General features: G+C 31.0%; 1 protein-coding gene across 8 annotated transcripts in view; it reads right to left on the reverse strand.

Annotated features, from left to right (window-relative positions):
- The window catches only part of LOC149577808 (cytochrome b-c1 complex subunit 6-1, mitochondrial-like), a 117,422-nt gene extending 111,853 nt beyond the window's left edge, over window positions 1-5,569 (reverse strand). Inside the window, exons 1-2 of one of the 8 annotated variants that reach the window (XM_089825927.1) lie at window positions 5,406-5,569; window positions 5,085-5,171 (exon numbers count right to left, since the gene is read on the reverse strand). Coding sequence is in view for 4 of the 8 variants with exons in the window: in XM_089825948.1 (XP_089682074.1) it covers window positions 5,085-5,089 (5 nt within the window). In the remaining 4 variants the exon portion in view is untranslated. Of the gene's footprint in view, window positions 1-4,193; window positions 4,231-4,339; window positions 4,498-5,084; window positions 5,386-5,405 lie in introns of those variants that run through there. The other 7 variants (XM_089825948.1, XM_089825942.1, XM_089825956.1 and 4 more) reach the window with 7 other exon arrangements.
- Window positions 5,570-15,415: the final 9,846 nt, after the last annotated feature.

Raw genomic sequence — 15,415 nt, forward strand, 5'->3', positions numbered from 1 at the left:
CATGATATTCACCAAATACTCTTTGAGTAATGACCTTCCAGAATGTTGAGATGCAAGATATTTACAAAGTATTGTGAGTAATGGCCTCCAAAACATCAAGTCGCATGATACTCACCAAGTGATCTGTGTAATGGCCCTCCAGAACATCAATTTGCACAACATTCACCATGTACTAAAAAATATTTATAAGGTATGCACATGTATTCTCATAATGTGTACCATATAAACATCCACCATGCAAATTATAATCTATCATGATTGGCATAGACATCGTAAGATATCCATCATAATAGAAAATTAAGTTATTGTAAGATCATCACCTTTCAACTACTTTTGCAAATACAAGTGATAATCGTTTGGAAGTCATCACTTCCTCATGATTTACACAGGGGATAGGCCCATTGAGGTTATACAGTCACACACAAAGACTTTTGAACTCCCTCTGAAAATCATTCATCTGAGCTCCTCAACCAAAATTGTCTTTGATGAAGTATCATACTACCTTTGAATCTGATATGATCAAGATCTTCAAAAATCAAATGAAACATATCCTCTATCCACTCCTTCAGACGAATGTGTCAAACTCCCTCTGAACATCAATCTTCTAAGCCACTTTACCTTTGAAGAAGTGTCAGACTCCCTTTGAATCTGACATTAATCCTCCTTATCTTGCAAGAACATTCTCGGAAAAGATCAAGGCAAATAGCTCTTATAGTACGTATTGAAATAAAAAAATTATATATATATATATATATATATATATATATTATGCCACATACAATAATCTAAGATAACTACAAAAATAAGTAAGAATAGTAATGAAGATAACAAAAATACTTGTTTCAAGAGTCATCAAATAATGCCCTCCAGATTGTGCACCTCTGTGACCCTTGCAATGTCCCCACATGGGAATCACTCTTAATTTTCTAACTCCACTTGGAATGTTATATGTTGTGAACAAAATATGTTTCAGATTTCTCTCTATTAAAATTAGGTACGGGATGCTCTCTAACATAATATATATTTATTCCATATACCACTTATATCTTAATGGAACTCCTTTACTTAGGGTTTTCCACTTTATTTTGTGCATATCTTCTTTAATAAATTCCTCAATTTCTAATGCGATTTCCCTTTTAATTTCTTTCTATTGTTCTTCCAACCACCACTAGCTTGTTTTATTCATATCTCTTCTATCTTAGATGTGTATCACTGCCCTGTCACCATAATGTTATTAGCAATCTTAGATGACTTGGCGTTTATCAATGTTTCCATATTTAGTTGTTGCCTTTCTCCTTTCGCATCTCTGACTATGTTTAATATCTCCGATTCATATTTTTTATTTTATATCTTTCGTAAACTTAGTGGTTCTTCTTTGGATAAAAATCCTCTCACGTGACGACTTTTATTATATAGTAACCCATCCACATTCAATATAATAATATTTTATATTTCTTTTATCTTTTCCATGATATGTCACTAATCATTCTATAATTTTAATATTTCTCATAACATCCAAATGGTATTGATCACCCTTCTATCAAATAACGTTGAAGTGTATTTTTGTAGTCCCTCTGGGAATGCATTGATAGTATATTGTACATGCCTTTCTCTTGTGAGTCGATCATTAACTGATCTTCTATTTGTAATCGCATATAAATGCTTTGTATCTCCTTATTTTTTCTATAGTTATTATCTACATCAATATGAATCTCTCCAATCACTACAGAGAGATCCCTAATTTTCCTTCTATGTTTTCCAGTCCTGAGTATCACCTGACTATAGTGCATTTATATTTCCACCATTCAAACTCAATATACCCAGTTGTTTTGTTTGCACGAGTTGCAATCTTAACATTACCACAATCTTTGGATTATGCATTTTCTTTCTCCGTCACATATTCATCAGTTGGGATGATATCAACACTTTCAGCACATATATATCCTTCAAAGCATTTTGAACATTCTTTTAAAATTGTTCCATAGCCCCCCATATTACGCATGCCTATCATTGTATTTTCCAACTATGATGTTCTCTGGTTATATTCAATATTTTTTAACAGTTCTCGAGCCTTGTCTATGCTTTTGTATTTTAGCAACAATAAACATTTAGTAAAATCTTTCGCAATGATAAATTTTTAGTATGCTAATCAAAATCCCCAGTAAAAACTTTTGCCAGCCACATGCTCTACCAATGTTTCCTTCCACAATATTAAATCTATTTGTGTTTGTCAGAGACCAACAATCTCCATAAGAGTACTAATTGTGTTTTCAATCTCCCGAATAAGATTCAAGATCATAGATCGAGTCTTATTATGCCAAGACCACATTGACCCTCTACGGAAATCGCCATCAGACGAACGGTAATATAACTTAGGTGGGATTACCTTTGATTTTACAATTTCCAGCATTCACATACTTTTGATGTCACATTCTCTATATCTAGTTATTCCTCCCAAGCTTTGCTCTGATACCATGTTGATTTTCCAAATTGCTGATATGTATTTGCACTGCCATGTTCATGGTATGTGTTTTCCAAATGACAGCAATCTCTTATTTATATTGAAAATAAGCCATGAAGAGACATGTCCCTTCATGGGACACGTCTATTCGTTAATCAGATAATATATATACACATATATATACGTGTATATATATGTACATATATATACATGTATATATATACATGTGCATACACACACACACATCTATATATATTTCTCATACACCAATAAGCTTATATCTCAAATTTAATAAACACATATAAATTATATCTCATATATAATTATATATAGGTTTATTAAACTGAAGCTATCAAACATTAATATCATTTGCCATTCTCCTTGCATTCAACCCTTTCCACTAATTAAACAGTGGCACACCAAGGAGTGAAGCAAAAAATTGCATTTTATAACAATCTTGACAACAATCAGTATAACTTGCCTACAAAGAATCTCTAGAACAATATTTTACCATAAATAATCAATTATATATAGGTTTATTCAACTGAAGCTATCAAACATTAACATCATTTGCCATTCTCCTTGCATTCAACCCTTTCCACTAATTAATTATTAAACAGTGGCACACCAAGGAGTGAAGTGCATTTTATAACAATCTTGACAACAATCAGTATAACTTGCTTACAAAGAATCTCTAAAACAATATTTTACCATAAATAATCAGTATAAATTGCCTATCAAGCCCTCAGTTTAACATCTTTACAGAATCCATCAAACTTGCATGTGGATAGTCTTTGGAGTGCTTTCGATCAATGTCAGTGCTTTCAACATTGTCTTGATTGCTACAGAGCCCTTTTCCATTATTTCTTGCAAATTGAATCCAATTAAGTTCAAAACAAGAAGCCTCCCTTCTTTGATTGTTAAAGGTCCAATGGACCCTCTTCATTATTCTTCGATACTGCTGTTCCCCTCTTTCAATTGCTGCAACCAAAATATCTAACATTTGACTCAATTATATATGGCTTATGTTGCCCTTTCCTATAAACTTGTCGTTACCTCTGCAACCAAGGCAACTTCATATATTAAGTTTTCTTTTATGTAGTGAGTTTGCCAAAGATTTCTAGCATTCACAAGGAGGGCATAAAAGTGGCTCTGACTCCATTGATACGCTCCTAGTCGATAAGCTGTTATTATGGGTGGAAATTGGACACACCATTTTATATGAGATGACAAATGTGACTCTGTAACCTAAAATAACCCTCAATTAATCACGGAAATATGAGCTAGACCTTGAAATTGCTGCAAACTGGCTAACAATAGAACTTGATGATGGTTTGAATATATCATCACATGGGTTAAACAAAGTTTATTTTACAGGAAAGAATTCTTATTTATCATTCAATTGCAAAGTTTGAATACAGAAAGCTGCTCATAATGAAGAAGAAACCTAAAACCTAACCTGGAAGCAAATTTTCAATCCTATACTGTGTCCACTTAAATGGGGGTCATCTCTCCAGTTACGCTGTTGATATTGATTACTCTTATGCGCCCAACCAAAGTTGGGTAAATGCTAAGTCTAACTTTCATTTGCTCAGAAATAGAGTTCACATGCAAGCTCTGCACTTAATGTTTCCCAAACTCTCCTTTACATTGTAATTCATCGGTGGTAAGATAAAGAATGGGCATTATCAATTCTCCTTTAAAACCAAACAAAACAGAAAGAGACACTTACATTATGCACTAAGGGCTCTTATGTTCAGTCACCGGACCTATATTCAACAACCATGCACATAAACTTGATAAGAAACTTTTAATCAACTTACTGTATACATCAACACAGCCCAGTGAATGAGACTAAGTAGTAAGTGGAGCAGTTACAATGAAGAATGCTCATATACCATCGAAGGATGCCTTGCCAAGCCCCCTGCAATAATACAGCCACAATAAAGCAGGCCAGAAAGAATTTTCTGAATGGACCTAATGAGCAGTCCAGAGTCCACGGATTATTGTGGTTATAACAAACAAAAAGGCAGGTCACACTGAGCTTGTTTTATACCTCAACGTGGACAATTTGAAAAGGGGAACTCGTAAAGTGTAATCCATCAGCTCATAACTAAAGCAGACAAACAAAGATACTATGATGTGACAGCTAAACGTTATTCTTGACCATAACCCAAGTTTACGGACCTTAAAAACGTGATCCAACCCGACTCGACAGTCTACGCCGACTTCCAAGACAGAAACACCCCAAAAAAAAACACATTAAAGAAAATTACAACGCAGATTATTGAGTGAATATGGTACATTTGTTTTCTTTCTCCATGAAAATAAAAATAATAAAGCAAAATTTTGATCAGAAATCAAAGACAATTTTAATCAATTATACTGTTAAAATACTCAAATTGCCAACTGATAGCCAATTCAAAGCAAAAATAACCCAAATGGTATTCCTCACTGAACCAATTTTCTAACCCTAGAAGAATTCCAACTGTCTTGCAAAATGCAGGCCCGTTGGTAAAATATTTGAAAGGATTTCAATTCCAATAAAAGACAATGTAGACTCTTGGTAGACACTTAAGGGTTCCAAAACATTTATACTGGGAGATTCAAAGAGAAAACTTACATCATGGCTCGATGATGAATTCAGACTCCCAAATGTCCAACAGATCGCTCCGCTCAATGAAGCCCCCCGGCGCAGACACGGAAAATACTGGAAAGTCGAGGTATTTCAAAATAAAACAAAAATTGTTCAGAGTTTGTGTTTCCATCTCCAACAAGAGTCGCAATGCGTCATAGTTCCTACTTACCTAACGCTTAATGGTTGTAGAGGTGTTGGTAAAATATTTGAAAGGATTTCAATTCCAATAAAAGACAATGTAGATTCTTGGTAGACGCTTAAAGATTCCAAAACATTTATAGTGGGAGATTCAAAGAGAAAACTTACATGGCTTGGTGATGAATTCAAACTCCCAAATGTCCAACAGATCCCTCCGCTCAATGAAGCCCTCTAGTGCAGACACGGAAAATACTTGAAAGTCGAGGTATTTCAAAATAAAACAAAAATTGTTGAGAGTTTGTGTTTCCATCTCCAACAAGAGACGCAATGCGTCATAGTTCCTACCTACCTAACGCTTAATGATTGTAGAGGTGTAGATGAGTGAGAATAAGGTTAAATAAAAAAACCATAAATAGTTGGAAAAACTCCTCCAATTATGTATTATTCTCATCTTGATTATCAAATGGAAGTCACACTATTTTTAATCATTAGATAGAGATAAATAGCAGTATAGAACAATAACAACATAAACATATATGCAGAGGAAAAAATGATAGATAATATAGAGGAAGAAGATGAAGAGAAATAAAATAATAAGATAGAGTGATACCAACATAAGTTGTGCGTGTGTGTAAGAGAGAAAGAGTTTTAAATATAATTATTTTTCTTAATAAAACAAATAGTCAAAATAAAATCATGGTTATAATAAAAAATTAAAATATATTATATTTTAATTAATGAAACTAAGAATTTAATTTTTATATTAAAACTCACATTTGTATAAGGAAAAATGAAATGTATTGAAATATAAAAATATTTTATAAGTAAAATTAATTATTTAATTTTACACAATTAGAAAAGGTTCACTATTTAATGTTTTGTATTTCCAAAATTTTCATAAAATTAAGTAATTTTTAATTATGAAATAATATCTATATAATTTAATATGTACATTTGTAAATAATAAATAGATATAATACATATAAATTTGATGTTGATGAATAAATATGATGTAATAAATAAGAAATAGAATATAACTATTTAATTTTAAAACATAGTTTATAAAAACTTAATAATAATTTATATACCTTTTAGAATTGAATTATTTCTTTTTTGCGATTTTTTTTTAGTATTTTTTTTGATGTAAAATATAATTATTAATTTAATATTAAAATATATATTTAAGTTTTAAATATACTTAAACTAAATGATAAATTTTTTAAATAAAAAATATTACTAATAATAAATGATATCTTTTATAAATTGCAACACTTATCAATTATACATATTACAAACACTATTATAAAATATAATTAGAAAATAATATTGTTTAATATATATATATATAGTAATAATTTAACTACTTTTATTAAAAAATCAAAGTTTCAAAAAAATTAGAAATTCAAATACAAAGACATAACATATTGAGAATTAATATTGATTAGACATATTGTGTGAGGTGGAAGATAAAATTATTAAAAAAAAAAAATCTTATCAACTTGTCATAAATGTGGAAAAGATAAAGTTGTAATTAATGCATACATTAATGTTTAGAAAATATTTGTATTTTTGTTAAAGAAAATTAGTTTTCTTCCCCACCAAAAATAATATGGACCAATAAAATGAATGAAAAATATGATTTATAAAATAATGAAAAATTAAAAAAATATATAAACATTTGAGATTTCATATAATCTTTTAAATTCTTTGATTTGATTGGTTAGTGTTAATGTGATATTAGTACTTACATGAATGCATAAGTATTCCTGCCATAGGTAAGAACTAAAATATGTGCAATGAGAAAAGATATCTATACTAATATTTGAATTATAGAACTTGAAGAAGTGATGAAGCATTTTTTAATCATTAGCATTGGACAAAAACTATGATAAAGATATAGATAAAGATAAATAGCAATATAGAACAATAACAACATAAACAAAATTGAAGAAGAAAAAATGATAGATAATATAGACGAGGAAGTGGTAGACAGATAAAATAGTAAGATAGAGTGATACCAACATAAGTTATGTGTGTGTGTGAGAGAGAGAGAGAGAGAGAATTAAATATAACTATTTTTCTTAATTAATAGTTAAAATAAAATCATCTAATAAAAAATTAAAATATATTATATTTTAATTAATGAAACTAATAATTTAATTTTTATATTAAAACTCGCATTTATATAAGAAAAAATGAAATGTATTGAAATATAAAAATATTTTAGAAGTAAAACTAATTGTTTAATTTTACACAATTAGAGAAGGTTTACTATTTAATGTTTTATATTTCTAAATTTTTCATAAAATCAAGTAATTTATAATTACGAAATAATATCTATATAATTTAGTATGTACATTTGTAAATAATAAATAGATGTAATACATATAAATTTGATGTTGATGAATAAATATGATGTAATAAATAAGAAATAGAATATAACTATTTAATTTTAATACATAATTTATAAAAACTTAATAATAATTTATATATCTTTTACAATTGAATTATTTCTTTTTCGTGGTTATTTTCTTTAGTATTTAAACTAAATGATAAGTTGTTTAAATAAAAAATATTAATAATAATAAATGATATAATTTATAAACTGTAATACTTATCAATTATAGATATTACAAACACTATTATAAAATATAATTAAAAATAATATTGTTTAATTTATTTTTATAAAAGCAAAATAATAGTTATAACTTAACTACTTTTATTAAAAAATCAAAATTTTAAAAAAATAAGAAATTCAAATACAAAGATATAACATATTGAAATTATATTAAAAAGACACACACACACACATAACTAATAATAAATATATTTAAAATAAGAAGTTAAAAATATTTAACTCTATATTTGAACCTGGTAAGAAAATTAGATTGTGATAATTAATATTGATTAGACATGTTGTGTGAGGTGGGAGATAAAATGATTTATTTATTTTTTAAATCTTATCAACTTGTCACAAATGTGGAAAAGATAAAGTTGTAATTAATGCATTTGTTGAAGTTGTTAGAAAATATTTGTATTTTTGTTGAAGAAAAATATTTTTCTCCCCTACCAAAAATAGTATGGACCAATAGAATGAATGGAAAATATGATTTATAAAATAATAAAAAATTAGAAAAAGATATAAACGTTTGAAATTTTATATAAACATTTTTTTTTTTAAATTTGATTGGTCAGTATTAATGTCATATTAGCATTGAGATGAATGCATAGGTATTCCTGCCATGGGAACGTTAACCGGAATTTTTTAGTTTTCTTTTTCGATAGAGTTGTGTAGGGGAAGAGACCTATCAGGTTTAATAATAGTGATAGTTTTACCATATATATTTCTAATTATCATTTTTTAGAGTTTCAAAATAAATGAAAACATATGAATTAATAGTTTATTATTAACATTTAATGGTAAGTAGTGGTTTTTTTAGTAAGGGACTATTAGTGCATGAATATAGTAGGTATTGGGCGAGCATTTTGAAATGGTAGTTTTTGACCACTTTGCACTCAATGATCTCTATAAAGAGATTCATGAATACCAAAAGTTGAGACCTCTACTTTAAGCTCTTCACTCATCTACAAAAGTACACCAAAAGTCGAGACCTCGGCTTTAAGCTCTCCACTCATCTACAAAAGTACACCAAAAACATTGAAAAAATCTTATCAATGGTATAGGAGTTCTAGGTACGCAAATTTAGCTTGGGCGATGGTTGGATCTTTTCCCCTAGCATGTGGGATCAAATTTTGGAAGAACGTCTAGAAAACGGGGAATATTTTTTTTTAATAATAAAGTCAACTATGTATCGATTTCTAGGGATCTAAACACAAATAAATCAAAACTACAAGTGTAATCAAGTATTATTATCAAAGGTCATTTTGTGTGAGAGAGAGATCTGTGAAGAGAAGGGGTGAGAGGAAAGGAAAGAGATCAATGGATAGAGAGAGATATATATGTATAGAGATAGAGGGGTAAAAAGGAAGATAGAGGTAGATATAAAGATAAAGCAAGAGAGGAAGAACGAGACTATTAGATTTGGACATAGAGATAGATAGATAAATAGATAGGGAAAAGGGAGTGAGTGAGAGTGGGAGAGATGGAAAGAGATAGAGAGGGAAGAGAAAGGGAGAGAGATACGTAGAGTTTAGAGAGATGGGGAAGAGAGATAAGGGAGTGAAATAGGTGGAGAAGGATGAGTATGGGGGGATTAGGAGAGATCATTTGATGTATGGAGATAAAGAGAGAGAGGGGGAAGGGGGAGATATAGATATAGGGTGGTACAAAGAGAGAGGGATATGGAAAGAGATGGTTAGAGAGATGGGGAAATAAAGGTAGAAAAAAAATTACACACACAAAGAGAGATGGAGAGAGCAATAAAATGAAATAGAAAGAGAGAGTGAGATAGAGAGATGTAGATATCTAGAGCAAGAGAGATTGTGTGTGTGCGTGTGTGTGTGTGTGTGTGTGTGTGTGTGTGTGTGTGTGTGTGTGTGTGAGAGAGAGAGAGAGAGAGAGATGTTGAACACCATAGGATTGAGTGGAGGGGGTGAATCAACACAAACAAAACTTAAAAATTCTACCACAATTCCTAGTAACTATTTATTATTGATATTAAATTTCTACAATTCATAAAGATTATTAACACTTTTTTTGGTGGACTATGATGGAGTTTTTTCATCCATATTTTAGAACACATTTTGTGATCCATTATCAAGATGCTACAAGAGAGCACAAGGAGATCAAAAAATGAGATATGTAGACCCAACAATGATTTAAAAAGGAGAAAGAGGGTGTCATGAATTACAAGGACTAGTGACCTAAAAGAGTAAGTCAAGAAAACCTAAGAGATGCAACAACCAATGGAAGCTAAAGACATAATTAATTAATCAGCAAAAGATATATCACTAATAACTATTCATTAATCCAATTAATTAGCAAAAGGTATAGTGATAACAGATAAGCATGAGTGCCAGATTTATGTGAAAACAAGATGGAAAAAAAATTATTATGAGAAACGCACTCACTATATGCAAATGTTGAATAACAAAGTTTTAGGCTAGAAGCCAAGGAACTTGAATCTCCCTTGTCATTTTAGGCACATTGAAAAGCATCTAACCCTCGAGAGAATAAATATTGATCTCCACAAATTTGCTAGAAGAAACTCATTGCTTCCTAGCAGACATAGTGAAAGAATGAAAATAGGATCTCTTTATTTTCTATGGTGACCTCTTTGTTAGATTTAGCAATTTATACCTTTGTTCTACCTTATTTGCACAACTTCACCTTCACACTTAATCCACACAAGCTTTATAAATTCCTCGTACATTATCTTACCCAACTCATTCTTTTTTGTTCATATATAAAGATATGTGACCATTGGAAATAGTAACCAGGCCGATCATAGAAGATATAAACAACATTTACACAATGTTGGTCATCTTTTCGATATACCACAAATTATCTTAGTATAATCATTACAACCTCTAGATAGTTGATACCAAGCATTTAATCATCATACTTAAAATTTCCTTTGTTAATCATTTAGTACTCAATAGTCTTTTAGATCTTCTTCATTGGTTAACATCACATCCTTGGCAACTAGTCTTTCAAATATTTTTTGTTAACCAATTTCATGGTAACAACAACTTTTTAGCCTTAAAAACTTGAAATCAATGTCACATCATGGGTTGACACCAATGGCAACATAGATGATAATATTCACAATCTTCCTTTTGTCATTGGTTCCAACAGGAATGACAACCAAAATGAACTACCTTAATTGACTTCCTTCTCCCCTTTTAATATCAAGGATAAAGCATAAAAAGCTATATATATATGTGTGTGTGTACACACACACACACATATATATAGAGAAAGAGAGAGAGAGAGATATGTGTATATGTATATATTGTTGGAAATATAAGAGGAGTAACTGAGAGGGGAGGGTTGAATCATTTACCATTAAAATAAATCCTAGATCCCTCAGATGTCAATGTAAAGCATAAACTCAATTGAAAATACTAATGCTCGATTAATACACAAACACTTGATTTATACTAATAAACGTTGTAACTCAATAAACACTGAAATAGCAGCAATAACTTGGAAAATGCAAATCTTAAGATAGTTTATGTGATTAGCCTTATTTAACTTAGTTGCATACACATAAAAGAAATAGCATGAACACAAGTGACACCAAGACTTAATATGGAAACCCAATCTGGGAAAAAGCATCAATTGTAACTAGTTATTGTTTTTCCCTCTTCTGAAGTGAGCCACGTTAGGAGCCAACCTTGTTAAAGGTTACAAAACATACTGTTAGGTGTGACCCTGTTAGAGGATTTAATCACCCTATTAGGAGTTACCTTGGTAGAGGTCTTTAGACACTTCAATCTAGAAATGCCACCCTGTTAGAGGATTTACAAATAGTTGTTAAGCCAACTCTACTAAGAGATTTAGATCATTGCTACAATGGTTAGAGAGTAACAATGAGATGACCTAATTTTTGATGCAACTAAATTGTTGATTACAAATCTCAATTTTGGCTTGTATACTTGATCCTCCCTGATTGAATGTATCTTTGCAACTTAACAAGGACATTTTGTTTATCCTTCTAATTTGCTTCCTCTAAGCATCTTCAAATATTATGTTATGTTCCACACATTCAATCCTCAACTTAACCTTATATGTATATCTTACACATTTTCAAGTCGACTTGAATACAACTTAAAATACTTAATATTCTCCTCCTCAGTCGGCTAGAACCAACAAACAAATCAATTGAACTCAATATGTCAAAACAAGAAAATCTTTCGTTAGTTGACCTTGCTCAGTAGACACTAACTTAGAAATAATTTTCTTCTGTTAACTAAGTGCACTCAGTTAACACTACATATTCACAAAGTTCCCTTGGTAACCAAGTGATCTTGGTTAACACTAGTTCCATCTATCTTTTCTTTCATTAACTGAGTGAACTCTATTATCACTCAACTTCTGTGAACTTCTCTTTGTCACCCAAGTGAACTCGATAGACACTATTTTTTGAGTTTGGCAAACTCTAGAATACTCAGTAGACATAGGAAATTTTCTTCAATGCCCTAGTGAGCTTGACATACACTGACTAGCAATGATATGACATTTTGTGTAACATCAAAGATAATACACAACTAATCAATTATTTTTAACAATCTCCCTCTCTAGGATTGACAACAACACAACATGTCATAATGTACAATGAAATTTTAGAGCAAGAATAAAGAAACATATCCTTAGTTTCATTATGATTCTCATCCATGAGAACTCCCTCTACCCTTTGCCTTTAGTTTCTCCCTCTGTCTGCAAACTTTGCCTTCAACATCTTCTTCTGATAGCAAATATTCCTTCTCTGATATCAAACCAAGTTCTCCCTTTTTAACATCTTTGGAAGCAATAAAATTTCTATGAAATGTGTACTCTCCCTCTTTATAAAATTTCATGTAATATGACAACAAACTCTCCCTCTTTGACATCTCATGCCAAAGACAATATTCAGATAATATTAATGTATCTTATGTATTGATTCATATGCAATGTACCCTTTTCAATACTACATCAATTGACTGATCTTCAACATGCTCTGGTTAATGCATCACTAAACTTCATTTAGTGAGCTTTAGATAGGGGAATGACCTCTAACTTACCTCTTAGATACAAAAATGCATCCTTAGGTAATAGCTTAGTGAATATGTTTGCAATTTTTTTTTTAGTATTCACATATTCCAATCTTACCTCTTTATATTGTACCAGTTCTCTCAAAAAATGATATTTTATAGCAACGTGCTTGGTTTTGGTATGCATCACAGGATTCTTTGATATATTAATTGCATTGGTGTTATCACAGTATATAACCATTGGATCCTTGATTTCTATCTTCATATCTGCCAATAGTTGCTTGAACCAAACAACATTGGAACAATTAATTGTTATTGCCACATATTTTGCCTCTTTTGTGGATTGAGAAATACAACATTGCTTCTTGCTTTTCCAAGACACTAGTCTTTTACCAAGAAAGAATGTTCCACCGATGGTGCTCTTTCTATCATCAATACTTTTTGCCTAATCAACATTTGTGAATGCTTTCAAATCCAATTTGCCTCCTTTTTTGTACCATAATCCATAGTATTCATTACCTTTTAAATACCTCATGATTATTTTGATTGTCATCATGTGATTTTCTTTGGGATTTGTTGAAAATCTTGCCACCATACCAACTGCTAATGCAATATCAGGCCTTGTGTGCACTACATATTGCAATTTTCCAATCATTGATATGTATGTGGTTTGATCTACCTCTTTGGAATCATCATTTTTGGAAAGCTTATATCCAGTAGACACAGGTGTTCCAACTGGTCTTGAATCTTCCATTCCAAACTTCTTCAGTATCTCTTTGATATATTTGGATTAAGTAATGTAGATACCATCTTTCTTCTGTTGGATCTACAATCCAATAAAGAAAATTTTCTCTCCAAACATGGACATCTCAAATTCTTTACTCACCTCTTCTGAAAATGCCTTGCATAAATCATCATTTCCTATAAATAAAGTATCATACACAAAGATTTCAGCCAACACAATTTTCTTGTTTGGTCCTTCTTTGATGTACAGGTTGTTGTTAGCATTTGTTCTTTGAAGACCAATCTGTATCAAGTAGTTATGAAGTCTTTCATACCAAGCTTTGGGAGCTTGCTTGAGACCATACAATGCTTTATGTAATTTATAGACCATATCCTTTTTGCTAGGATCCACAAAATCTTTAGGTTGTTCTATGTAAACTTCCTCTTCAAGAATTCCATTCAAGTATGTAGATTTTACATCCATTTGATAAAATTTAAATCTTTTACATGTAGCATAAGTAAGTAAAGTTCTAACACCTTCTAATCTAGCAATAGGAGCAAAAGTTTCACCATAGTCAATACCTTTTTCTTGAGAATAACCTTTGCATACTAACCTTGTTTTATTTTTGGAAACTTCTCCATTTTCATTCAACTTATTTCTGAAAATCCATTTTGTGCCAATTACATTGTTATCCTTCGGTCTAGGAACAAGCGTCCAAGTCTTAATCCTCTCTATCTATTATATTACTTCATTCATAGCTTCAATCCAACTTTCATTATCCAAAGCATCTTTCATTGATCTAGGTTCAAATTCAACAAGAAAACATGTATCTTTTAATTTGTTCATTGTCATTGTTTCATCTGACTTGTCTCCAATAATTTGATTTGGTGCATGGTGCCTTTTGACATATCTTGCTAGCATAGGTACTTTGGATTTAGAGTTTGTTCCACTAACCTTGCCATGATCTTCTATATCAAGCTCGGGTCCCACTATTTGTGACTCGAGTCCATCAAACTTGGTTTGATCTGGCAACAACTTGGTAGCTTCTGACTGCAACTCGGGTCCTTCAAACTATGACTCAGGTTGCATTGGTTTCAACTTAGTAGCTTTTGGAGATTTTGGGGACTCGGGAGGTGAAGTATGTTGACTTCTAATTTGATTTAGCACTGTATCAAGTTCATAGTAGACAAACCTTCTGTAATCCTCAGGTTCTTTGTTGCTTTCTTCTTCACTCTTTTCTGCAAACTCATCAATTCTCACATGTGCACTTTCTATGATCTTATGAATTGATAAATTTAAATATTTGTATGCTTTACTTCCATAGGAGTATCCTAGGAATATGCCTTCATCGCCTTTGACATCAAATTTACCTTTCCTAGATTCCCTTCGAGATATAACATTTGCTACTAAATACTTTCAAGTAACTTACATTAGGTTTGTAGCCATACCATAGTTCATAAGGAGTTTGATTTGAGTATTTCTTCAACTATACTATGTTCAAGGTATGCACTACAGTACTGGTTAATTCCTTCCAGTATTTAATTGCAACACTCTTTTCTATCATTAAAGCTCTTGCACAATCCATGATGGATTTGTTCCTTCTATTAGCTATACCATTTTGCTATGGTGTACGAGGGGCTGATACTTGTCTCTTAAATCCTCTTTCATTGTAGAATTCATTAAACTCGTTTGAAATGAATTCACCACCTCTATTTGATCTCAAACACTTTAGCTTCTTTCCAATTTCTTTCTCTACTCTTGCTAGATACCACTTAAATTTTTGAAATGCTTCAAACTT

Source organism: Cupressus sempervirens, chromosome 1, assembly GCF_028749045.1.
Source record: "Cupressus sempervirens isolate cs-2001-9-10 chromosome 1, ASM2874904v1, whole genome shotgun sequence".
In the NCBI taxonomy this organism is placed as follows: Eukaryota; Viridiplantae; Streptophyta; class Pinopsida; order Cupressales; family Cupressaceae; genus Cupressus; species Cupressus sempervirens.